Raw genomic sequence first — 26716 nt, 5'->3', positions numbered from 1 at the left:
GACATTCACAGAGTTCTATTGTCCCAGCAGAGTGAAGGCGAGTCTACAGCAGCATAGACCCCCAAATCTTACATAATTCTATACATACATACACCCACACACACACACACATACACAATCTTACATAAATCTACACCTCTACAGACACACAAATGTATTCACACACACACACACACACACACATACACACACACACACACACACACACACACACACACACACACACACAACTATTCACATTCACAACAAACACACATATACAATCAAATAAATAAATGTAATTTCACACAAAAAGACACACTCATGGCATTTCACATATCTTTAAAATATTACTTAAATACACTGTTGAGAGTTATTAGATGTCAGATATTACTTAAGCACACTATGAGTTATTAGATGTAAGTACCATATTGTTGTTCTTTAAAATAAACTTTTGCAATACATTTTGCTAAACTAAGGTATAACTACTAAGAAAAAATTACTAAAATATAGAGTTCTGCTTGTGACAAGGCTGCATTGTTTCTCTGTAAGTCTGATAGTTATACTGGCTAAACCACCCTGTAATGCTATAATCTTTGTATTCTGAAAAAAACAACTAACCAAGCAAAGCTGTGAGGGCTCTTTCTTTGACTTAGTTATAGTTCTGAGAACACTCTTTATGTGACACAGTCCAGAGAACACTCTTTATGTGACTTATAGTTCAGGGAACACTCTTTATGTGACTCACAGTCCAGAGAACACTCTTTGTGACTTATAGTTCAGAGAACACTCTTTGTGAATTATAGTTCTGAGAACACTCTTTATGTGACATAGTTCAGAGAACACTCTATGTGCCTCAGTTCAGAAAACACTCTGTGACTCATAGTTCAGAGAACACTATTTGACAATTATAGTTCAGAGAGCACTATTTTTATATGGTCTAATTGAACATCTACCTGCTGGTGTGTCTGGTGTATAAGGTTTAACTGAACATATTTGGTCATGAATTGTCAAGAGGTGACAGGTGTTTAAGAAACTTAAAACATGAGAACCATGTTATTTACAAAGGCTGTTATCATTATAAATTATTATTATTATTTACAAAGTCTGTTATCATTGCTGTTGACGTACAGCAATTTTTGAGTTTGTTAGCAATGTTAGCAGCTTTTGTTCTAAACTAAAGAAGCAAAATTTGGACTCCAGACATGTTTTGGCCTATCAATTGCATCCAGGGTAAGCGACAATTCAAGTAAATCTGATTTTTAACTGAACTGTCCCTTTAAGTGGCACTGACACAAGGCACCAAGATGTGTGTTGTGATTCAGTCTGGGACACACCAATCATATAGGAGCCATTCCATTTAAGTACCATGAAGCATGAAGATTGAGTATGAACTTCACCCCACATACAGGCTTACGTTAATATTCGTTAAGTCAAAAGAATCATTTTGTCTTCTACAAAACAGCAAACACTTGATGATGAAAGCTGGTGTGTGAAGGACTTATATTAGCTAGTAGCATAATGGTAGAGCTTATAAGTGATTATATATAAAGTACAACTGGAATCATAATCACATAAACGTAAATCTATGAATTGTTATGTGAAGGCAAGTCTGAATACTGTGACCAAGTTTAGGAAAGTTTTATTTACTAACACGTACTTTGTCTTTTCCTCTCCATCAATCTCCACTCCTCCATCTATCTCCTGTCCTCCATCAATCTCCTCTCCTCCATCAATCTCCTCTTCTCCATCTATCTCCTCTCCTCCATCTGTCACCACTCCTCCATCTATCTTCTCTCCTCCATCTATCTCCTCTTCTCCATCAATCTTCTCTCCTCCATCTATCTCCTCTCCTCCATCTATCGCCACTCCTCCATCTATTGCCACTCCTCCATCTAGCTCCACTCCTCCATCGCCACTCCTCCATCTATCTCCTCTCCTCCATCTATCGCCTCTTCTTCGCCTTCCTTGTGCCTCTATATTCCATTTCCTGTCACACCTTCAGACAGTCTGACAATCTGCTGTTTGACTATTTCCTGTTTGATGATGTATTTTCAGACTTGATCTTTTTGTTGTAGAAAGTACAATGGATTTACCATCATTCACAATTTGGCCCATTTTCACCAATGTTTCCACTTCAAACAATTACCGACACCTTTTAACAAAATATTTATTTACACATTTACAGTTCCAGATCAACATGACATATTAATGTTGGCTTTACCTTTTCATATTGATGTTGACATTAGACATGATTGCTAAAGACTTTGTTGAAGTGCTAGAATTGTGGTACAGTGTTACATTAAAAAGTATTTTGTAAATACTTTGTAAATATTGATGCTGACATCATTATCTTTTCGTATTGATGCTGACAACATGACCTTTTCATATTGATGTTGACATCATTACCTTTTGGTGTCACACACTTGTGGGACACCATACTTTGTCTCAGCATTATCAAAGGATACATTGTTCACATAAACAAATTGAAAGCCATCAGTCAGAATTTAAACCAGGATAGAGCATGTCCTTTAATTCTTACAAGATTACTAGATGGTATCAGATGTATCCTGTGGTCTATGGTATCATTTGATGCACTGTGCTCTATGAGCACAATGACATTGGAAATTGTCAAATGGGATTAATAGATCATTGGCGTTAATACAGCATTGATATTAATTGATCACTGGTTAATAGATCAGTATCATGTTTGAGTACTATAACAGGGTCTAAATCCAGTCTGAAAAGTTTAAAAAATACTTTTGACTATTCTTTTGTGGGTAAGAGCACTTGTTCTGTATGTTTGATACTATGCTCTGTCATCATATCCACCAGTTGTTTCGGTAGAAGAGTGTGTGTTTCCCTGCAGACTCAGGTGTTCCTCCAGGACACACACATGCACTGAGGAGTCAGAATCCCAAAGCCTAAACCCTACATAGAGGGGCTCAGTGAATGTGGAGTGGAATGTGTGTAAGTGTGTGAGTGTGTGTGTGTGAGAGGAGACGTTGTAGAAGGACAAAGTGCCTGCAGCCCAGTCCAGATACACTCCTACTCTGTTAGAGCTGCAGGGAGGGGCAGAGATGGCAGTTCTCTTCTTATTGTGCCAGACAGAGTAACTGATATTAGTGCAGTTCAGACTCCAGGACTTTACATTATGTCCAAATCCACAGCCACCACTGTCTCCTTTCCTGCTGATGCCTTTATATGTCACTGATATTTCAACCCTCCCACCACTCCACTCAGCCTCCCAGTAACAGGGTCCAGTCAGACTCTCTCTACACACAACCTGCACACACACATCAAATCTGTCTGGATGATCAGGATAAGGCTGCTGCTCCCACACACGCGTCACCTTTCTGTTCCCCTCAGACAGAGACAGACGTGTGTGTGCTGTGTTTGGGTCCAGTGTGAGATCACACGCATCTGCACACAAGAAGAGACATTAGAGGAGAGAACACAAATAATGTAGGGATGTGTGTGTATGTAGTGTTTCCATATTGTATGTATTTATACTGTTGGGCAGTGTTAGAGATTTTGTGAGTGTGTGTGTGTGTGTGTGTGTGTGTGTGTGTGTGTGCACATGCATGTGCACTGCTGCTTACATTTTCTTAGTCCTGGTTTGATTCTGATCTTCCCTGCATGTTCCACCCTAAAGAAACACACACACACACACACACACACACACACACACATGCATACACACACACACACACACACACACACACACACACACACACACACACACAGTAGCTTAGGCAAAAAACGCTTTATTAGTGGTGTGAATGTATTCACTTACAGCATGGGTTCTGCCAGCGGTGTTGTTAGGCCTGATTTAGGGGTGCTACAGCCTCCTTTAATGTTCTTTAGCCCCGCCCCCCCAAATAAACATGCTTTATTAGTTTCAGTCATCCATACTTTTCGTTCACTCTGTCTTATTCAACCGTGCCATCACTCATCATTCTTCTTCAAGTTCATAATCTACTGGGATAAGGAGCGCTAGGACCTGGGGGAGGTGCTGCGGCCTTACAACAGTCCCAAAACCTAAACCACAATTGGATTCTGAAAGATTTAAATATTTGGGCGATCTGTGACACTGCTCACTATCGCTCTGCACTACTTTGCTCAAATCTCAAACAAGTAATGTTCACATTATATATATATATATATATATATATATATATATATATATATATATATATATATATATATATACTGATAAAATTTTAACTTAAATGTTTTACATTTTCAACAACTTAATATAAATAAATAAATGAACCCAACAATAAATAGCTCCACAGATGCCAGCTGATTTTCAGTTTGTTTTGCTAGAGTCCTGTCAAAGCAGTCGTACACTGAGGTGAACATAAAATAAGGACAGTCACTGATGTGAAGCACAACTGTGACACAGTACCACTGTTGGACCTTTGTTTCCAATAGCGCCACCTTGTGGATAATTTACTGCTTACTAAATGAATGTGAGAGTTACACATTGTTCTATAATTCACTATAACACTCTCACAATAACAGCACAATGTACTACATTTCACTATAACAAACATAACAGCACACTGTACTACAATTCACTATAACGCACTCAAAATAACAGCACACTACTACAATTCGGTATATCTCACAATAATAGCATACTGTACTGCAATTCACTAACACAATAACAGCACATACTGTACTACAAATCACTAAAATACACTCACAGCAACAGCACACTACTACACTTCACTAAAACACACTCACACTAACAGCACACTGTACTACAATTCACTATATCATACTCAGAATAACAGCACACAATACTACAATTCACTATAACACTTAACAGCACACAGTACTACAATTCACTATAACACAACAGCGCACAGTACTACAATTCACTATAACACATAACAGCGCACGGTACTACAATTCACTAACACACAATAACAGCACAAAGTGTACTACAATTCATAACATACTCACAAAGGTCCACTGTACTACAATCCACTATAACACACTCAGAATATCTGGACACATTGCATTACAATTCACTATAACTGTCACGTCCACAGACCGGAGCGTTCCCCGTTTCCCTGGCAACCTAGTTACTTCCGGGTTTATGTCATTCTCTGTAGTTTCGTGTCTCCTCCCCTTCGTCTCCAGCTGTTCCGAGTTCGTCCCTAATTGTAGTCCTATAAAAACCCCATTCCTACGTCTCTTGTTTGTGGGTTATTGTTTTGGCAAGATATGTGTTTGATTAGCTCTCAGGTTTCCTCGCTTCGTTAGATCCTGTGAGTTCTCCATGTTTAGTTAGATCCTGTGTGTTCTCCGTGTTTAGTTAGATCCTGTGTGTTCTCTGTGTTTAGTTAGATCTCATGTGTTCCCCATGTTTAGTAGATCCTGTGTGTTCTCTGTGTTTAGTTAGATCCTGTGTTCTCTGTGTTTAGTTAGATCCTTTGTGTTCTCCGTGTTTAGTTAGATCCTGTGTGTTCTCCATGATTAGTTAGATCCTGTGTGTTCTCCGTGTTTAGTTAGATCCTGTGTGTTCTCCGTGTTTAGTTAGATCCTGTGTGTTCGCCGTGTTTAGTTAGATCTCGTGTGTTCTCCGTGTTTAGTTAGATCTGATATGTTCTCCATGTTTAGTTACCTTCGCTCTGTTTTCCAATTCCAATTTACTCATCTTGTTAGCCTGTTGTTCTTTCTGTCCTTTGTTCTGTTTTTGGTCACTTGTTTCTGTTATTAAATCTATTAGTTATCAAACTCTTAGTTACTTTCATTATGGCATTACTCACTAGTTACTCACATACCAAGCAATGCATCGGCACTTTGCAAGTGTGTTCACACATCTCCCCTCCCTCGTTACATTAACACACTCACAATAACAGGACACTGTACTACAATTCACTATAACACACTCACAATAACAGCAAACTACTTTAATTTTCTCTTTCTCTCTCTCTCTCTCTCTCTCTCTCACACACACACACACACACACACAGAGTACAATACATACAGTAGGACCAGTGATACAGGAAGTCCTGTCACACATACACAAAGAACAGATGATTATGGCCTTCAGTAAGTCAGAAACACCACACACACACACACACACACACACACACACACACACACACACACACACACACACAGACATACTGCTGTTTCAATTTATGACACTGTATTTTGTGAATAAGAACATATGTGCCTCGTGTATGACACTGTATGTATTTCAGGTATAAGAACATATCTGTCATGTATGACAGTACATATTTTAGGAGTAACAACATATCTCATGTGTGACACTGTATTTTAAGAATAAGATAATGTGTGTCTCATGTTTGACACTGTATGTATTTCAGGAACAAGATCATATGTGTCTCATGTATGACACTATGTATTTGAGGAATAAGAACACGTGTGTCATGTATGACACTATGTATTTGAGTAAAACTGAAGTATAAATAGGTGGGTTTTGTAGAAGTGGGTCAGAGGAGATTGGATTGACTGTTCCTCGTACATACATGAAAATTATTAAAGTGACTGAACCTCAGCTCTGTGTCTCCTGTTATGGGTTATTATTTTATATACATCCAAATTCATAATTTTTCACTTGGATTTTTGTTTCTCACATTTGGAGTGTGTGTTCACCCTAAACACATGGTGTTTTAGGGGATTTCTACATGCCTGAGTGTCTCCAGTCTGCAGTGGGGATCCTCCAGTCTAGCAGAGAGCAGCTTCACTCCTGACTCTCCTGGGTGGTTGTACATCAGATCCAGTTCTTTCAGGTGGGAGGGGTTTGAATGCAGAGCTGAAGCCAGAGAAGAACAGCCTTCCTCTGTGACCAAACAACCAGACAGTCTGCAGAAAGGAGAGAGAAGGAAGAAAATGTGTTTGCACGTAGCAGACTTTACTGTAAAGAAAAGTTTGGAATTAAAAACCATGAAACAGTAACCTTTTTTATCTGGAGGTTTTTAACATTTTTTTTGCATTGTTAGCTTTGTAATGATAAAATATGTCTATAATCTTGTAATTTATTGCTAAAGTTGTTACATAATCTGTAATAATTGTTGATAATAATTGTTGTCTTTCTGTTTCCATAGCAACTCTGGAGCGCTGTTCTTTAGCTGTAATCTTCACTCACATGGTGTATCCCACAAAACCATTTGGAAACTCACCATCTCCAAATGTTTTAGAACCATAATCCTGTTGTACAGCCGTCTTTAGATGTTTATTAAAACTGGACTCTGGTATATGCCAGATTTGAATAAAATAAAATGAATAAAACGTCTGCCTAAAATCTATTTTTTTTTAACTCAAACTAGATTTTCTTTTCCTCCCAGTGGCTTGTCTTACTGTCATTGAACTAAGCCATTTGAATGAAAATGAAAATAAAGGTGCACTTTCTGGAACAAAAGGAAGCCAACGTAACATCAACAAAGGCCACGTGACAGAGGCCACACAGTTATCTGCATTTTCCTATGCAGAGCAATGGAAACTGTATTTATTCTTACAATTAACATTAAGTAACATTAAATTAAACAGAATATTATAGACTATCTTTACTGTAATTGTAGAATGAAATGATAGGTTGAGGTGGTGTAAAACCTTAAAAAATATGCATCATAGAACATCACAGCTTAAAATGTGCATTTCAACAATGAATTCACAGAATGTTCACCTGAGACTCTCCAGTTTACAATGTGAACTCGTCAGTCCAGCAGAGAGCAGCTTCACTCCTGAATCCTGGAGGTCATTGTTACTCAGGTCCAGTTCTCTCAGGGGGTTGTTTGCAAGTTGTAGAGCTGAGCCCAAAATTTCACATGTCTGTTCTTCAAGATTACACATTGCTAGTCTGCAATGGCAAATATTTTACATTCAGTGAGGAATCATTTAATGCATTAAGACAAAAATGTATTTAGATCATGATGCCTAAACAACTCATTTTGTGGCTTTTTTTGATTAAAGTGATTACTGAAAGTAATCTGCTGCACATTGTGATGATCTACTGCAGAATGGACAGTATTTAGTTCAGACTTGTCAGGGTGATCGGTGATGTCAGAATGGACAGCTATTGTGTCAGACTCATCAGGGTGATCAGTGATATCAGAATGAACAGCCGTTGGGTCAGACTTATCAGGATGATCAATGATGTGGTCAAAATGGACATTTGGGTCAGACTCATCAGGGTGCTCATTTATATGGTGGTGCAATGTCTCTAGTTTTGCGCTTTGCTCATAGTGTGCAAGAGCCAGATAGAATACAGCACAACTGAGAAAGAGGCCCATGCACTTCTCTTTGCATTACATTATGAAGTGTACTTTGGTGGCAGTATTGATCCTTTTACTGTTTACATTGATCACAAACCCTTAGTGTTCCTCCAGTGCATGGCTAGCACAAATCATTGTTTGATGCACTGGGTTTTAATCATTCAGGGTTGTAATTTAAACATAAATGAATAAGAATTTATTATTTATGCATAAGAAGGGCATAGACATTGTGGTGGCTGATGCTCTATCAACGTGCTAATTGGATGTTTTTGTTTTGTGAATACTAGATCCTAGAAGTACACTCTTATGGGGGAGGGGGTATCACATACTGTGTCTATTTGTTGTCTATGTGTATGCTGTGAGTTGTGTTCCATTCTAGAGCTGCTTCCAGATCCACTTATGAATTCCACTGCTGAGTTTCATGCTTGCAAGCAAATCATGAGAAAAGATGAAGGTTCCTTTTGCCAACCCCGAGACAAAATAAAAGGAAGAGGAAAGAAGACCAGTGCAATAGGAGAGCAGAAAGATTTGGTTTTGGAGACACATTTTACTAGATTGTTCTATGATGATTGACCAGGTGTTTGACTTCCCATTTTGACGTTGCTCTTGTCTTTGCCCATATAGTTAGTTTGCTGATTGTATATTTGCACAAATTTCATGTTGTTCCATTGTTGTGAGTTAACTGGTGAATAATGAGTGACTGCTGTTTTGTTTGAGGTGTAAGTTTGGTCTGTTTTCACCCAGGGAGTAAGTGTAGTTGTGTGTGTATTTTCTTTTATCTGTGTATGTTTAGTCAGCATCTTTTTTCTAGTGTGGGTTGGTTTGTTATTTTGGCATGGGTCTTCTGGCATTACATTCCTGTATCACACTGTCTCTTGTACAATATACTGGTTACCATTGAACAACTTTTGTCTATTGTGGTATGTCCTCATTTCAACTAGGCAGTTGTCTAGCTGTGTCTCTCACACTTCCTGTTACGGACTGGAGCCTCGCCAAGGTTGTAACATCATTGAATAACATCACTTAAAATGTGCATCTTAAGAATGAATTCATAAAAGGCTCACTTGAGTATCTCCAATGTACAGTGTGAACTTTCAAGCCCTTTAGAGAGCAGCTTCACGCCTGAGTCTTGCAGCCTGTTATTACTGAGCTCCAGTTCTCTCAGGGAGCTGTTTTCCAGTTGAAGAGCTGAACCCAGATTTCCACATGTCAGTTCACCAAGATTAAAGAGAGCTATTCTACAATGACAGAGCAAATACAAAAAAACATTATAATACACCACAAAGAATTTATGAACAAAGTTAAAAAAAGTATCATGTTTGAACAGTTGCTGTGGTCTCCAGCACCACTGGAAGTTAATGCTAAGGTCTTACACAACCACAGAACTTAAAGCCATTGTTTGCTGGAAGTTAATGTTAACTAAGATAATACATGACCAAAGAACCTACAGCCTTTTTGCTTTTGATAATGTAAGAAAAGTGTAGGAAGCTTTCCATATGCAAACATCTGTGCTTCGCATGATCTGTTTATTACTAGGGGTTTTATCTTCTTAATCAGGGTTAGAGGTTAGCGTTAGTTAGGGTCATTCATCTTCTTTAGTGAGATAATCAGAAGGTTAGGGGTTAGAGTTAGTTAGGGTCATTCATCTTCTTTAGTGAGATAATCAAAGGGTTAGGGGTTAGGGTTAGTTAGGATAATTAATCTATTTTACAGACCTAATCAGAGGGTTATGAGTTAGTTAGGGTCATTAGTCTTCTCTACTGAATAAATCAGAGGACAGATCACAGGGGCTGTACATTGGCCCTGCTCTTGTGTCTGGTTTCAATTCCAGACTCTTTATTTAGGGAACCTGCTTTATCGCCTCCTGCATACAAAACCAGGCACAACTATGGAACCATTATTTGTGATTGGGAATAATTGTCTGTTTTACACAGTGCAATGTACATTTTATGTCAATTAATTAGTTCAATACAGTGTTTTGAGCCTCCTTTATTGAAAGTGAGTTAAAACAGACATTAATTTGTATTATCTGGGCACAATCGACTTCACTATCCCATCATACTATTCCTAAATTTCAATTCAGTAATGAATTCACAGAAATTCCACCTGAGAATCTCCAGTTTACAGTGTGAACTCTTCAGTGCAGCAGAGAGCTGCTCCACTCCTGAATCCTGAAAGTCATAGTTTCTGATGTTCAGTTCTTTCAGGAAGGACTTTTCTGATGTCAGAACAGAGAAGAGACTTTTGCTGTTGTCTGTTGTGAGATTACAGCCTGTAAGACTGCAAAGACAGAGAAAATAAAGCCCATTGAATAAAATAGTATGAAATCAAGTAACACAGAAACATCCTGAAATGGATACTAAACAAGGGAATATTCTGTTATTAATAATAATTTTTATTAATTGTTAATTTACATTAATGAACATAATTTCAGTACACTTAACAATCCAGTGATAAAAATATTAAGTAAATGAAGATTTGCAGACAAAACAACTGATTATGAATATTTTAAATACATCACATCATAAAGATGTAATTGTAACTATTATAACTGATATAACTGTTTTACTGTGAATGTCACCATAAGGATATAACTTTCACTGTGAATACGTCACTTTATAATGATATAACTGTTTAACTGTGAATATATCACGTCATAAGAATATAACTGTTTTACTGTGAATACATCACTTCATAAGAATTTCCAGTTTACAGTGTGCTCACCTGAGTATTTCCAGTTTACAGTGTCTCACCTGAGCATCTCCAGTTTACAGTGTCTCACCTGAGCATCTCCAGTTTTCAAGGTTTCATTTGAGTATCTCCACTTTACAATGTGCTCACCTGAGTGTCTCCAGTTTACAGTGTGAACTCTTCAGCCCATCAGAAAGCAGCTTCATTCCTTCATCTTGCAGGGTGCTGATATTGATACACAGTTCTCTCAGGGGGGAATTTGATGATGCCAAAATGGAACATAGATTTTTACACAAATCTGTGTCTAGACTACAGTTACCTAGTCTGCAAATACAGAGGAAGTAAGGCACATTTTAAACAGGGTGTGAGAAATCAAACTGCACAGAAATGGTTTGAACAGCTTGAGAAAGAAAACAAGCAAGAGGCTTATTTTAGCTGAAGTTTATGTGGAGTTATTTGGGTGCTGCTAGCATAGACTACCTTGGCTGCTAGCATGGATTAGCTTCAATGTTTGCATAGCAAATCACTGGATGTTTCCATTCACTGCTGGAAAAATTTATAATCCTGCTAAATTGTAAGTATAAATGAGAAAGTATACTATTTCTTTACAGTATTACAGCATTTACAGTATTTTCCCAAGCATTTACAGTATTAGCTACAGTATTTTCCCCTAATGGTGGTATGAAGCTAATATTGTTGTGGAACTTACTACAGTAATTTGCTATGATGTTTTAGCAAAAAGAAACATGCAAACTTGATGTATAGTGATTGATGACTTTGCATGCATGTGGAGAGGTTTTTGGACACTTCCGAGAAGACTAGGACACCTACTGGAATACATTGTATAGCTACTTAGTCATTTCATGTATATGCTCAAAACCGTTCAATTTATTAGGCAAGACCCTGGTGAATAAGGAAATGTAGAGCATGAGTGAAACTGAATCTCCAGCATCAATAGACACATTATACACCCAAAAAATCAAAGGAGTTTTATGTTTTGTTTTGTTTTTTTCTTTTGTATTAGATGAGCTCAAATGGAAAGTAAATGATGGAAAAATAAGCCTGGATGTGAATGGGTGTCTTGTCCCAAGTGTCTACTTCAATTTAAATCCTGAACGATCATTGTGCTATGTGTACAATTTCAGATACCTAGTGTTATATCCAGCAAATAACAGCAGGATACAAGATTTTAGCAGGCAGTATGTACATGAATCACCAAGTGGCTAGCATACTGTACAGAAACATCTGTGTTGAGGACAGGCTGGAAGTTTCAAGGTCAAAGTAAGATACATTACCAAAGTTGTGGAAAATGACCATGCTAATATCCTGTTGGACTTTCAGATACAGGCAGACAAGATGTTAACAACTAACCAACTGGAAATAGTGATGGATAAACAGCAGAAGAGGGCCATAGAGATAGATGTGGCAATCCCAAGAGATAGCATCATCAGGAACAAGGTACAAAAAAATCCCTTGAGAAATACCAAGGGCTGAAAGAAGAGCTAGAAAAGATCTAGAGGGTGAAGGCAACTGTGGTTCTGGTGGTAATCAGAACACTAGGGGCTGTGACTCCCAAACTGTGAGAATGGCTCCAACAGATCCCAGGAACAACAAATGAGATCTCTGTCCAGAGGATTGCAGTCCTGGGAACAGCTAAGATGCTTTGCAGGACCCTCAAGTTCCCAGGGCATCTGGTAGAGGAACCAATATATATATATATATATATATATATATATATATATATATATATATATATATATATATATATATATATATATATATATATACTCACACATACACACATATACCCACCAAAGCCAGACACTGAATAATACTAGAAAAGCATATGGGCATCACACAACAATGCCCAGTGGTTCCAGTAACCATTATGCTAGCAGATGTCCAAGAAAGGGACAGCTCTTCATCCTTCAGACCTATAATTGCACTCCATGAATGCCTGGCAGCACAACTGAGCTAGGTGGCAATGGATGGAATCCACCCTAAATGGTTAACTGAAAGCTGGACAGTCCTGATCCTGTAGGAAACCCAGAAAGGGCCATTTCCATCCAACTACTGGTTGATAGCCTGCCTCTGCCCAACATGGAAGATCCTGTCAGGCATCACTGCAGTTAAGATTAATAGGCACATGGCTCAATACATGAGTAGGGCCCAGAAAGGCACTGGCAAGAACACCAAGCATCACCTACTGGTGGATAAAACAGTCACTCAAGACTGTAAGACCAGACAGACCAACCAGTGCACTGCCTGGATTGACTACAAAGAATCCTCTGATTCAATGCCCCACACATGGATCCTATAATGCTTGAGGCTGTATAACATCAACAGGACTCTAAGAACCATAATTTTCAATCTTATTACAGAGGTAAACAAGTGTAGATTTAGGAGTCTTGCCCAAGGACAAGCTCAAGGCCAAATCAATCCCAGTCTGGACAAGTGCTCTATGGTATAGCATAGCGCATTTGGCCAGACAGGGATTGAACCACAGACACCCACAGTAGAAGTAGTGTTGAGGAGTAAACTACATCACTACACTATACCAAACATTGAATATATCAAATGATTTTGCTGGTTCTATTCTGCCACCTTGTGGTGTGTTGTGGTATGTGAGAGTTGTGGGAATACTAGACAATATGCAGGGACCCCCAATTTAAAATGTTTGATCCAGTGTATCAACTCTAAAGCTGTGTGGCATCTTCATTGTGAGGATGAATGAAACATTTAGCCATCAGTACTCAATTACTAATATAAATTATTCAATAAACAATAGTTAAACACTCACAGAGCCTTTCGGGAGTTTGCAGCAGCTGGAATTAGTCTCCTGTAACCCTCCTCTGATGTGTTGTACTTCTTCAAGTCCAACTCATCCAGCACCTCCTCTGAGGTCAGAAGCATGCAGGCTAATACTGAACACTGTCCAGGAGAGAGCTTCTTTCCTGAGTGTTTCTCTGATTGTAGATACTCTTGAATTTCTCTGGCAAGAGACTGGTCCTTCATTTCAGACAGACAGAGGAACAGGTTGATGGATCTCTCAATGTGGAGGTGTCCTGTTTTTATTTGGTCTTTGATGTACAGGACTGTCTTCTTGACACTCTCTTGGCTGCTGTGTGTGTGTGTCAGTAGCCCTTGTAGGAGACTCTGATTGGGTTCCAGTGAGATTCCCAGCAAGAAACGGAGGAAAAGGTCCAGGTGTCCATTCTGACTCTCTAAGGCTTTATACACTGCTGCCTTCAGCAGGTCATGGAGAGGAACATTTTCAGACCTGCAACTGGGCTGTAACTTAAAAGTCTGCAGTGCCCTCATTTTATTGCTGAGAAAACAGTGAAACACATAGAGAGCAGCCAGGAACTCCTGAAAGCTCAGATGTACAAAGCAGTAGATCTTCCTCTGGTAAAGCACAGATTCCTCCCTAAAGATCTCTGTGCAGATCCCAGAGTACATGGAGGCCTCAGTGACATCAATGCCACACTCTCTCAGGTCTTCTTCATAAAACAACACGTTTCCCTTCATCAGCTGTTTGAAAGCCAGTTCAGCCAGTTTCAGAATCATTGACCTGTTGGATTCCAGATGTTTCTTTTGATCTCTTTCCTTTTTCCCCTCATACTTCTCATTCTTCATGTTGATCTGAGTGTGCAGGAACTGTGTGTACATCTCAGTCAGAGTTTTAGGGATTTCTGTATCAGTTTGTTTTAGTATTTCCTGAAGCACCATGACTGAGATCCAACAGAAGACTGGTATGTGACACATGATGTGGAGGGTCTTTGCTGTCTTTATGTGTGAGATGATTTTCTCAGCTTGGTCTTGGTCACTGACTCTCTTCCTGAAGTACTCCTCCTTCTGTGGGTCTGTGAATCCCTGAATTTCTGTCACACGGTTGATGTACTGAGGAGAGAATTCATTGGCTGCTGCTGGTCGGGAGGTTATCCAGATGAGAGCAGAGGGAAGCAGCTCTCCTTTGATGAGGTTTGACATCAGCACACCCACTGATGATGTCATGCTTATGTCAGATACTTTATTACACTGGGAAAAGTTCAGTTGAATTCTGCTTTCATCCAGGCCATCAAAGATGAACACAACTTTGCACACATCATATATCTTTGGGTCCAGATCTTTTATCTCAGGGTGGAAGTAACACAGGAGTCTATGCAGACTGTAGTGGTCATCTTTAATCAGGTTCAGCTCCCGAAATGGAAGCACAAACATGAAATCTATATCCTGATTGGCTTTTTCCTCAGCCCAATCCAGAATAAACTTCTGCACTGAGACAGTTTTCCCAATGCCTGCAATGCCTTTAGTCAGAACAGTTCTGAGCTTTGGCACTTCTGGGCCTTTATCTTCTTTTGGTTCTGTGTGTCTGACACCTTCAGCCATCAAAGCTCTGATCTTCTCTTCCTCCATGTCTCCTTCAGGATCTTCTACAGGTTTAAAGATGTCTGAGCAGTTGATTGGAGTGTCTTGTACCAGCTGTTTCCTGAGTGTTTTCTCCATCTGTAAAACCTCATGTTCTTCATTCACTCCTTCACTCTCTCCATCTATGATGTAGAGTTGTGTGTAAACCCTGTTCAGGAGGGTTTTATTCTCTTGTGATTTGACTCCCTCAAATAGACTCTCATACTTGTTCTTCATGCTGGTTTTGTGTGTGTATAAGACTCTGTGCAGGACATCATCCACTGGTGTGTGTAAGTCCTGCTGTATGGACTCTTCTATGTCTTTGTGTGGGATTAGAACAGGATGGGTTCTGGATTTCTGTATGCATTGGGGACAGGAAAAGTCTCGTGATGGAGCAGACTGGTCCCAGTAATTGCTGATACACCGCCTGCAGAACCTGTGTCCACAGGTGATGGAGACTGGGTCTGGCAGAACCTGCTCACACACTCCACACCTGGACACCTGAAGGAGATCATCACACACTCCACACCTGGACACCTGGAGGAGATCATCTCTCCCCCTGCTAACAGAGAAAAAGGGGAAAGACAGGATGAGAGGAAGAGAAGATATTCTTCACTCATACTGAAACACAAGGTAATTAGTGTGAGACTATATACACACATACAGACAGACATGACATCAGTAACAAGAGTATATATACACCAACAATCTGTAAACTCATACTGTAAAGATGTCAATAATAAGATTATACACATTCATCAAAAATGAGACCATACAGGCTATATGTAGTCATGACACACACACACACGCGCACACACACACACACACAGACACACACACAGACACAGACACACACACACACTATATATATATATATATATATATATATATATATATATATATATATATATATATATATATATATATATATATATATATATATATGTACACACACACAGATACACACACACACACACATTCACACACACATACACACACACACACACACACACACACACACATATATATATATATATATATATATATATATATATACTTTATATTTATTTGCTCCATCTTGGTGACTTAATTAAATGTTTTAATATTTCATTTCATTTTTATGTATCTTTCCACTAAATTGAATGATTTCAGCAGAGAAGACAATTTAATGAAGTGTATTGATGCTAAAGAATGGATGAATTATTCATTATTAATGCTTTCTTTAAATGAAGATACATCAATAACAATCTTAAGTCTTTGTTCACTCAAATTAATGAGTGAACCACAAATTAATCCCCAGGAATTTTTGCGTTGTTTTTGATTTTCAGTTAAAATTTTCAGTACATATTAGGAATCTTGTTTGGTCTTGAAATGATGATGGTGAATTTTCAGGTTTGAGAGTTATTCCTGGATTGTTTCAGCTCTTCTGGATCATTGCAGTGCCTTAGACAGGTCAATTTGGTAAAGTTTCTAAATGCAGTTGCACAGCTTTTAACGTAAACTTGGCGCAGGGATCAAGTCACTGCAGTAGCTCCCTTCACTGGTTGCCAATGAAATGTAGAATTGATTTTAAAGTGTTGGATATTCCTTAAGGCTTTACATGGCGATGTGCCTGAATGCATTAGGGAATTGCTAGTTTCACATGCAAGCACCAGATCGTTGAGACCTTCTAATGAAAGTCTTCTTCTTGTTCCGAGGCTGAAATGAAGTCTGTACACTGAAATTATGGAACAGTCTTACTCTCAATATCAGACTTTCTGATTCTATATTTTCTTTTAAGAAACATTTCAATTTTATTCTCAGGATTTTATGGAGTTGTAAATGTTGGTGCTGTGCTAATTGTATATGTATAGTTTAACTTTTTTGTAATGAATGTTTTTGTGAAACATGTAGCTTTGTCTTGGAAAAGTGCTATATTAATTAAATTTACTAATTTATTATAGGAAACAATTTGAAAGCCATTCAACATTTTCATGATGCAAGACCTGAGAAAAACTGTCCCACAGATATTCATTTAAGACTAAGAGAACTTTTAACTGCTTTACTCCAAATACTGCTCATAATAAGAGAACTAAAATGACACCACCTTATGCAAAGCTCTTTGATGGATTTCTTGAAAAATATTTTTGAACAATTTGTTGTTTTGAGTGTGGCTCTGGATCTCTTTGGAGGAACATTCTAGACAGAACCAGGTCACGAACAAGGACTTTCTGCTTTTTGAAGCTGAGAACAGTCACTTCTAGAGACCTTCAAACACTTCCAGGAACCTTGGATGATAGTATATAGTGTTAGAGTTTTCACATAGCTTCAAATGCTTCCAGGGACCCTGGTTGATCTTATATAGTGTTAGACTTTCTAATGTATTTGGTGGGTGGGTTTTTATGTTGGTAAACTGTTACTGGCATTACCAAGTGTTTTCCAACTGTGTCCAACTGTACATTTTGTATTACTAACAGAACTGTTGTAAAGTTTATGCAGGTCTCCACCCCTCTTAGATCTTATGAGGCTTTCTCTGGTGTGTACTCACATGGCCTTACAAGTTGGCAAAATGGCGGCACGGTAGCACGCAGTGGCCACTCTAGGTTCGATAATGGTGCTATTGTGCTACTATCTGTCATCTATACTACTTTTTCCCAGCATCTTAAACCACACATACATGGAAACAACAAAGCTCCATGTATACCACCGCCATAGCCTGCTACACTTAAGACATAATGCACAAACCTACCTGGACGACGGCGTGCTTCAGACGCTCTGTGAGCTCAGGTTGCTATGCGTACCAGGCCTGCAGACCACAGCGTCACTTAAGTCCAAATGCTGAAGGGGGAGACACCGCAAGCGGTGAGCAAGGAAGCAGAAGCGGGGGAAGCGAGCTGGAGTCCGTGCTAGGCTAAAAGCTAATCCTAGCAGGCCAGCTCTACCATCTCTACCTTATTTACTGCGGGAATTGACCTCCGTGTTTATAATCGTGCTGTACATTCCACCCAGCGCGCACACACGAGAGGCTCTCCAGGAACTGTATGGAGCAATTAGTGAACTGCAGAATGTTCATCCAGACGGACTGTTTATTGTCACCGGAGACTTCAACCACGCAAATCTCAAGTCAGTACTGCCTAAATTCCATCAACATGTGAACTTTGCAATGAGAGGAGCGAACGCGCTGGATCTCGTTTACACAAACATTTCTGGCGCATACCGGGTGGAGCCCCGCCCCCACCTCGGATACTCTGATCACATGTCTGTAATGTTGATTCCTGCATATAGACCGATCGTCAGACACTCGAAACCGCTTCTGAAGCAGCTGAGAACCTGGCCAGCAGGAGCCATCTCTGCTCTTCAGGACTGTTTTGAGCAGACAACTTGGATTACGTTCAAGGAGGCTGCTACTGACAGTGGCACTGTTAACCTGGAAGAGTATACAGCATCAGTGACTGGCTACATCAGCAAGTGCATTGATGATGTTACTGTCTCCAAGACCATCACCACACGCCCCAACCAGAAGCCATGGGTGACTGCTGAGGTGCGCATGCTACTGAGGACCCGTGACTCAGCCTTCAGAACAGGTGACAGAGAGGCTCTCAGGAAAACAAGAGTCAAACTGTCACATGCGATCAGGGAAGCAAAGCGTGCACATGCAGAGAGGATCCATGGACACTTCAAAGACACTGGTGACACACAGCGCATGTGGGAGGGCATTCAGGCCATTACTAACTACAGGAAAACATCACCTTCCTGTGACAGTGATGCCACCCTCCCAGATGCACTGAATGACTTCTATGCACGGTTTGAAGCGCAGAACAATGTTATAGCAGAAAAGTCCATCCCTCCGCAAAATGACCAGGTGCTGTGCCTGACGGTGGCTGATTTGAGGCATACTCTGTGTGAAGTTAACCCACGGAAAGCTGCTGGACCAGATAACATCCTGGGTCGTGTGCTCAGAGAATGTACTGACCAGCTTGCAGATGTTCTGATAGACATCTTCAATATCTCTCTGAGCGGCGCCATGGTCCCAACATACTTCAAGACCACCACCATCGTCCCCATGCCTAAGAAGCCCACGGTGTCGTGTCTCAATGACTACCATCCCATCGCACTCACATCCATCATCATGAAGTGCTTCGAGAGACTCGTCATGAGACACATCAAGACCCCCTTCTCTAGATCCCCTGCAGTTCGCGTACCACTCCAACCGCTCTACAGATGATGCCATCTCTACCACACTTCATCTGGCACTCACATCTGGATAAAAAGGGCACCTACATAAGAATGCTCTTCATAGACTTCAGTTCAGCATTCAACACCATTGTTCCTCAGCATCTGATTGGAAAGTTGAGCTTACTGGGCTTGAACACTTCCCTCTGCAACTGGATCCTGGATTTTTTGACTGGTAGACCTCAGTCAGTCTGGATTGGGAGTAGCACTTCCAACACCACCACACTGAGTACTGGTGCTCCCCAGGGCAGCGTACTCAGCCCTCTGCTGTTCACACTGCTGACTCATGACTGTGCAGCAATGCACAGTTCGAATCACATCATAAAGTTCACCGATGACATGACCGTGGTGGGTCTCATCAACAAAGACAACAAGTCAGCATACAGAGAGGAGATGCGAGAACTGGTGAGATGGTGTAAGGTCAACAACCTGTATCTGAATGTTGACAAGACAAAAGAAATGGGTGTTGACTTCAGGAGAGCAAGGCAAGATCACTCCCCGCTTGCCATCAACAGCTCCTCAGTGGAGATCATCAAGAACATCAAGTTCCTTGGTGTTCACATAGCGGAGAACCTCACATGGACCCTGAACACCAGTTCCATCACCAGGAGAGCCCAGCAACATCTTTACTTCCTTCGGAAGCTGAGGAAAGCCCATCTCCCATCACCCATCCTCACTACCTTCTACAGTGGTACTGTAGGAAACATCCTGAGCAGCTGCATTATTACCTGGTTTGGGAACTGCACTGTCTTTGACCGCAAGACCCTCCAGAGAATAGTGAGAACACCTGAGAAGATCATTGGGGTCTCTCTTCCCTCCATCAGGAACATCTACATAACACGCTGCATCCGGAAAGCCACCAACATTGTGAAAGTCCCCACACAACCTTCACATGAACTGTTCACCCTTTTGCCATCTGGAAGAAGGTACCACAGCATTCAGTCCCACACCTCCAGACTGTGCAACAGCTTCTTTCCAGAAGCCATTAGACTCCTGAACTCTGTCTAACTCCAATTCTAATTCAGATTCCAAAATCTGCACTTTTATACATGCTTATACACAGTCACACACACATACACACACACACACATACATACATACATACATACATATCTATACACACACTCACACATTGTTTTGCATCGGACTAGTGCTGAAGTCAAACCTCACACAAATAAACTAATAAACACACTTCTGTTGCAGTCTTGCACATTATCCTACTTGCTGCTAGAGTACTGTACTAAACCAGCACTGTACTCTGAACTGTTCTGGCTGCTACCGGTGACTGCTATGTTCAGTGTAGCACGTCACTGACTCCTATGCACAACTCACTTTACATATTCCCAGTACTGTGTACTGCACTAAATAATTTCACTGTCTACTCATTTTGTATTTGTCCTGTTCTGTATTTATTATTGTTTATTTAATGTTTATTTAATGACATTTTTGCACTATATTGGACTGTTTGCACTTGTGTAGCATGTTGTCTGTTGCACTGTTGTTTTGTGTTGCACCATGGTCCTGGAGGAATACTGTCTCGTTTTTGTTGTGTACTTGTATATAGCTGAAATGACAATAAAACCTCTTTGAACTTTGAACTTGAACTGTAGAGTGTAGGTTACACAACCCCAGCTGAGTGTTTAATAACATCAGCCTCCTCTGGTGTGTACTGTTGAGTGCAGGTTACACAACCCTAGCTAAGTGATTAATAACTCCTCACCATGTCCTGTTTCTCTATTATAGATTCTATAGATTGTAGTCCCTATTAGTTATGGGTAGATATTTGAAAAGTACATATATCACTTAATGAGAGAACTCATTTTCAGAGATCTAAACATCTGGTTGGTTAAGGTAGGTTCTGAGTTCACTTACTTTTGTCTTAGATTCTGCGAAATTCAAGGCTTGTTGTCTAAACCTAGTTGTTAGTTGCTTGGTAGCGGTAATTACTCACTACAGGTGTAGTTTTGCCCTGACCTTAGGTGTGAATTGAGGGGCGGGCTCAGCACTTATTGAACTGAGTTCAATTAGGACGACTCTAACATCAGCTTCAGTGTGCTTTGGTTTGTCTCGTTGGATTATCATCTGGTTGGTTAAGGTAGGCTCTGAGTTCACTTAGTTTTATCTTAGATTCTGTGAAATTCATGGCTTGTTGCCTAAACCTAGTTGTTAGTTCCTTGGTAGCGGTAATTACTCACTAAAGGTGTAGTTTCACCCTGACCTTAGGTGTGAATTGAGGGGTGGGCTCAGCACTTATTGAACTGAGTTAAATTAGGATGACTCCAATCAACATCTGGAGGTTTGGTGGTGTTCTCAATCAGTTCATCTACATCTCACCTACAAGACTTCACAAACTCAGCTAAGTATCTTCTCATATTATCTCAATCCTTTATCTCATACATCCACAAATCAAGCTTCTGAAATGTGCTTCACAATTCCTGTCCACATATCCCACAGATCTCCTTGACACAATCATAGATGTCGCAATCTCAGCAACCTCACTGACTCACAACGCTTCACACCATCACATATCGTGGTGGCAGGAGGGCTCTGGAACTGCCAATCTGCTGTCCAGAAGGCTGACTTCATCTCAGCATTAGCATCCCTCCACTTCCTACACTTCCTGGCTCTGACAGAAACATGGATCACCCCTGAGAACTCGGCGACTCCGGCTGCCCTGTCCTCTGCCTTTTCATTTACGCATTCTCTGAGGCATTTTGGCAGGGGTGGTGGCACAGGTTTACTAATGTCTCGAGAGTGGCGTTTCACTCCACTTTCCTTCTTTACACTTTCCATTTCCTCTTTTGAATTGCATGCCATCCCCACCAAATTTCTTATCATTGTCATCTACCACCCTCCAGGTTCCCTAGATCACTTCATTGATGAGCTCGACATCCTCATTGAAGGAAATCCACTCATTCTCCTTGGTGACTTCAACCTTCAATCATTGGCTCCCTGTAGCTGCACGCATCAGATTTAAAACCCTGATGCTTGCCTACAAATCCAAAAATGGACCAGCCCCTTCATACATGAGGTCAATGGTCAAAGCCTGATCTGTACCTTGAGTAATTCGAACCTCAAGTACGGCTCGGCTTGAAATACCTTGCTTCAGGTCTCATGGATGACAAGCATTGAGATTATTTTCTGTCCTGGCTCCAAGATGGTGGAATGAACTCCCACTTGCTGTCTGGACAGCAGAGTCCCTTGCAGTCTTCAAACACAGACTGAAGAACCATCTATTTGCAGAATATTTAAAGGACAACTGACACTGCTCCCTTATTGACTGACTAATTTAACACTTATTGTAGGGCACTATTTATGCTTTTTAACAAACTCTAGCACTTATTGTTTATAGCACTTATCATTGTTTAAGATAGACCTTATGTATTTTGCACTTCTAGGTATCAGCATTCATCCCTGTATTGTACAGTATTCTAGATCATTGGTATGTTTAATTCTAACCTACTATACTGTACTTGGATATATTCTATGAGTAAATGACAAAGCACTTTTGTAAGTCGCTCTGGATAAGAGCATCTGCTAAATGCCATAAATGTAAATGTAAACACAGAAAACAGAAAATACCCCCTTCCCCAAACCTACACTTATATGAAAGAGTCTGTAATTAGTCTGTAATCTTTCACTCACCTTTGGTCAGAGGGCAAAGGTCCACTGCTGAAATTAAGATGCGTTTCCATGGACCAGTCACTCTTCATAGACACACAGCTGGGCGTTGAAGATGATTCACTCTTCATAGTCACACAGCAGGGTGTTGGAGACTCTGCTCTCTTTACCCTGATGAAGATGGGGAAAGTGTTGAGTAATTACATCCTTCACTACATTTCATTTATCCTGAATATTCCCTCTTCCTGTTTCCTCAGATTAAGTGCTGATGGAAAGATCCTCACTTTGGGTCAGAGGTTCCTCCTCCACTGCTGGAGTTATGAGGCTCCATCATGGAGTTGTTCGTCTTCACACACACACAGTTGGTCACTGGAGATGCTGCTCTCTGCTCTCTGTCAACAGTTCATACATGATGAGTAGGAGCTGGACACTAAAACACTGATTATAATGAACTTGATGTCACTGTAATTTAAGTTACTGCCTCATAAACAAATAAGCACAATGCAACTACAGTGTGTGACATACATGTTGACATGTGGGAGACTGAACAGTTTACCTCTACAGGTATTTATAAGACCAAACGGAAGGAGACTGAACAGTTCACCTCTACAGGTATTTATAAGACCAAACTGAAGGAGACAGAACAGTTTACCTCTACAGATATTTATAAGACCAAACTGAAGACATGTTGCTTTATTTTAGTACTCTGTACTAAAGTGTGCGTTGTTACTGTTCTCACTCTGCTGCCTAGGCCGGAACCTAACAGTGTGACCGTAACAAACCTAAAGAAGTCATGAGATAGCAAAACCTGTCAGCATAGACTATGATATAAAACTGTGACTGATTTGGGTGAACTTAAGAGTCAGGTAATGGATATCTCTCGTTTGGTCAGTGCAGTAGGTGCCATTATTGTATTGCACTTAATCAAGCAACAGAGTGATAAGGTGATTAGAGAAAGTTCTGCTTTCTGCCATCAGTAAAGAAAAACATTAATATTAATAGTAACATTTAGGGCTTCTACAGTCTAGAATGGCAAAACATGACTAGTGAGTTACTTCAATGGAACTCATTTAATAACACTGAGCATATATATATATATATATATATATATATATATATATATATATATATATATATATATATATATTGGTCCACATAGTTCTTTTTATAGTGAATTCTGTTTTTCAGGCATGTTTCAGGCATGGTTTTTAGGTGTTTAGGTGACATTTACAATAAGTACATATTACTTATTCATAAATAAGCCTGCTATTACACATAAAAATATGTACAGTCTTGTAGAGGTGTATGAATTCCTCGAATATTTGGCCTCAGAAACATTTCTCTTCAGTGTTCAGTAATCGTCTGCCAACACAGAGAGGCTCCACTTTCCTTGGTATCCATTTTCCATAGGCCTGCTATATATAATGATATGTGAGTGTAATCGGTTCTAAAGTATTTGTTCTAAGTAGACAGCTAAAAGCAATTTGGTTGATCACATCTGCGACAGATGAACAGCACACACAGATAAACAAAAAAGAGATGACCACACACACAGATGAACACACACACGTACACACACACACACACACACACACACACACACACACACACACACACACACAGATGGACACACACACAGATGACCAGCACACAAAGTGTTACCTTTATTGGATTCAGTAATATCGATAACAACCTGGGATCAATCTTACCTTTACTGGGTTCAGTCTAAGTCTTCCAGGAAGGACAGCTCTGTCTTCATCAGGATGTCCAGAGTTCACACAGATACGGCAACTCTACAGTACCTGGAGTTCACCTGTACACACACTCTCTGTTTCTTCACTGGAGTCCACCTGTACACACACTCTCTGTTTCTTCAATGGAGTCCACCTGTACACACACTGTATGTTTCTTCCCTGTTATGATCTGAACAATAATCTGGCTACACCTTTCTTCTCTTTACAAGGAAACAAACATTTCAGTCCTGCTACATTACAAGAGTAGAAAAACCTGACCTATTGTACATACCACACCTCTTTCTGTGTGTGTGTGTGTGTGTCTAAGCAACATTGCTTAGTATAGTCCATATGTGTATGATAAAAGAAAAGGCAGATGTCTGGTCACCACAGTAAAGGTGTGTGTATGAGTGTGTGTGTGTGTGTGTGTGTGTGTGTGTGTGTGTGTGTGTGTGTGTGTAGGATGGGGGGTGTAACCCATCAGATGTGTCATATATCTGTGTGAAAGGTGAATGGAGACAAGTAGAGAGAGAGAGAGAGAGAGAGAGAGAGAGAGAGAGAGATGCCATGTTCTTTGGCTTCAGTTTAAGTTTTGACTGGCAGTTTGATACAACTTTTCATTTCAGAAACCAGTTCAGCTGGTCTGGGCTCCATGAAAGACAAAAAACCTTCCGCCTATACAAAGCATACCATGAAGAGGTGTGTGTGTGTGTGTTGTGTGTGAGAGAGAGAGAGATTAGATAGGAGAGGAACAGGTCACTCCTATCAGTATAGAAATGTTCCTGACCCATCTGCCTAAGTGACAAATAACTGGACAAATAATCCAGCAGAATCATAACAGATCCATCACACACACACACACAGGGCATATCACTGTAGGGTCACTATAGTGGACAACCATTCACTACTATACTGTTATCACTGGACCCCTCACTGTAGGGGGCAACCATTCACTACTATAGTGTTATCACTGGACCCCTCACTATAGCAGTCAACCATTCATTACTGCACTACACTGTTATCATTGGATGCCTCACTATAGGGGTTAACCATTCACTAGTGTACTGTTATCACTGGAGGAACAACCATTAACTACAGTACCATCATCACTGGGTTGCCCAACCAACCCTGTGTATAGTGTGTAACAGTTGCCCAGTTACAGTGGGCAACCAACAGTTGCCCAGTTACAGTGGGCAACCAACAGTAACTGTACTGTTATCACTGGACACCTCACTATAGGGGTCAACCATTCACTAGTGCCTTGACTCTTTTATTAATAATCCTGTAAATATCTTAATTTGTAGTGTCCTATTCCAACCGATAATATAATCATTTTCCTAATTACATTATGTTTATATTTATGTGTTTCTTATTAAATTTATGTAAAAAACAATAGTGTAATATATTCGTTAAAAACAAACTTTTCAGAATTTGTTATTGCTCTAAACTTGTGTACATGTATGTGTGTGTGTGTGTGTGTGTGTGTGTGTGTGTGTTTCCCTGCAGACTCAGGTGTTCCTCCAAGACACAGGAGGCTATTCTAGCTCACACACACACACACACACACACACTGAGGAATCTGGACCTAAAAGCCAAAACCCTGCATAGAGGGGCTCAGTGAATGTGGAGTGGAGTGTGTGTAAGTGTGTGAGTGTGTGTGTGAGAGAGACGCTGTAGAAGGACAGAGTGCCTGCAGCCCAGTCCAGATACACTCCTACTCTGTTGGAGCTGCAGGGGGGGCAGAGATGGCAGTTCTGTTATTATTGTGTCTGACAGAGTAACTGTTATTAGAGCAGAACAGACTCCAGGACTTTA

General features: G+C 40.2%; 2 protein-coding genes across 5 annotated transcripts in view; one reads left to right on the top strand and one right to left on the bottom strand.

The window, feature by feature from the left end:
- Window positions 1–230, top strand: part of spef2 (sperm flagellar and cilia associated 2) — a 36299-nt gene extending 36069 nt beyond the window's left edge. The window contains exon 37 of the mRNA XM_081719846.1: window positions 1–230. Within this exon, the coding sequence (XP_081575972.1) occupies window positions 1–57 (57 nt within the window). The 3' untranslated portion in view covers window positions 58–230.
- Window positions 168–25167, bottom strand: LOC113568383 (NACHT, LRR and PYD domains-containing protein 3-like). 4 transcript variants are annotated; one of them, XM_081706183.1, is made up of 11 exons: window positions 24878–25165; window positions 23453–23560; window positions 23193–23339; window positions 13729–15897; window positions 11079–11252; window positions 10344–10517; window positions 9302–9475; window positions 7649–7822; window positions 6655–6828; window positions 3582–3628; window positions 168–3402 (listed from the first exon to the last, which is right to left on the bottom strand). In XM_081706183.1, the coding sequence occupies exons 2-11, from the start codon at window positions 23500–23502 to the stop codon at window positions 2789–2791; spliced, it is 3897 nt and encodes a 1298-aa protein (XP_081562309.1). In that variant the 5' UTR covers window positions 23503–23560; window positions 24878–25165; the 3' UTR covers window positions 168–2788. The 4 variants fall into 4 exon arrangements, with proteins under 4 accessions (XP_081562309.1, XP_081563061.1, XP_081562686.1 ...); XM_081706935.1 differs by having other exon boundaries at window positions 11079–11153; XM_081706560.1 differs by having other exon boundaries at window positions 13729–15894.
- Window positions 25168–26716: the final 1549 nt, after the last annotated feature.

This window comes from Electrophorus electricus, chromosome 1 (genome assembly GCF_041902795.1).
Source record: "Electrophorus electricus isolate QZ-2024a chromosome 1, ASM4190279v1, whole genome shotgun sequence".
Taxonomy (NCBI): Eukaryota; Metazoa; Chordata; class Actinopteri; order Gymnotiformes; family Gymnotidae; genus Electrophorus; species Electrophorus electricus.
The sequence above is the reverse complement of the archived record's forward strand: the minus strand, read 5'-3'. Positions and strand labels throughout refer to the sequence as shown.

What these genes read in the sequence shown, in the direction of transcription:
- LOC113568383 (XM_081706183.1), bottom strand. Translation starts at nt 23,502, where the DNA reads ATGATGGAGCCTCATAACTCCAGCAGTGGAGGAGGAACCTCTGACCCA. An exon ending in TGTAAACTGGAGACACTCAG is followed by an intron (nt 10,518 to 11,078) that starts GTGAGCACATTG and finishes CTGTCTTTGCAG; the next exon opens with TCTTACAGGCTGTAATCTCA. An exon ending in TGTACATTGGAGATACTCAA is followed by an intron (nt 7,823 to 9,301) that starts GTGAGCCTTTTA and finishes TTGCCATTGCAG; the next exon opens with ACTAGCAATGTGTAATCTTG.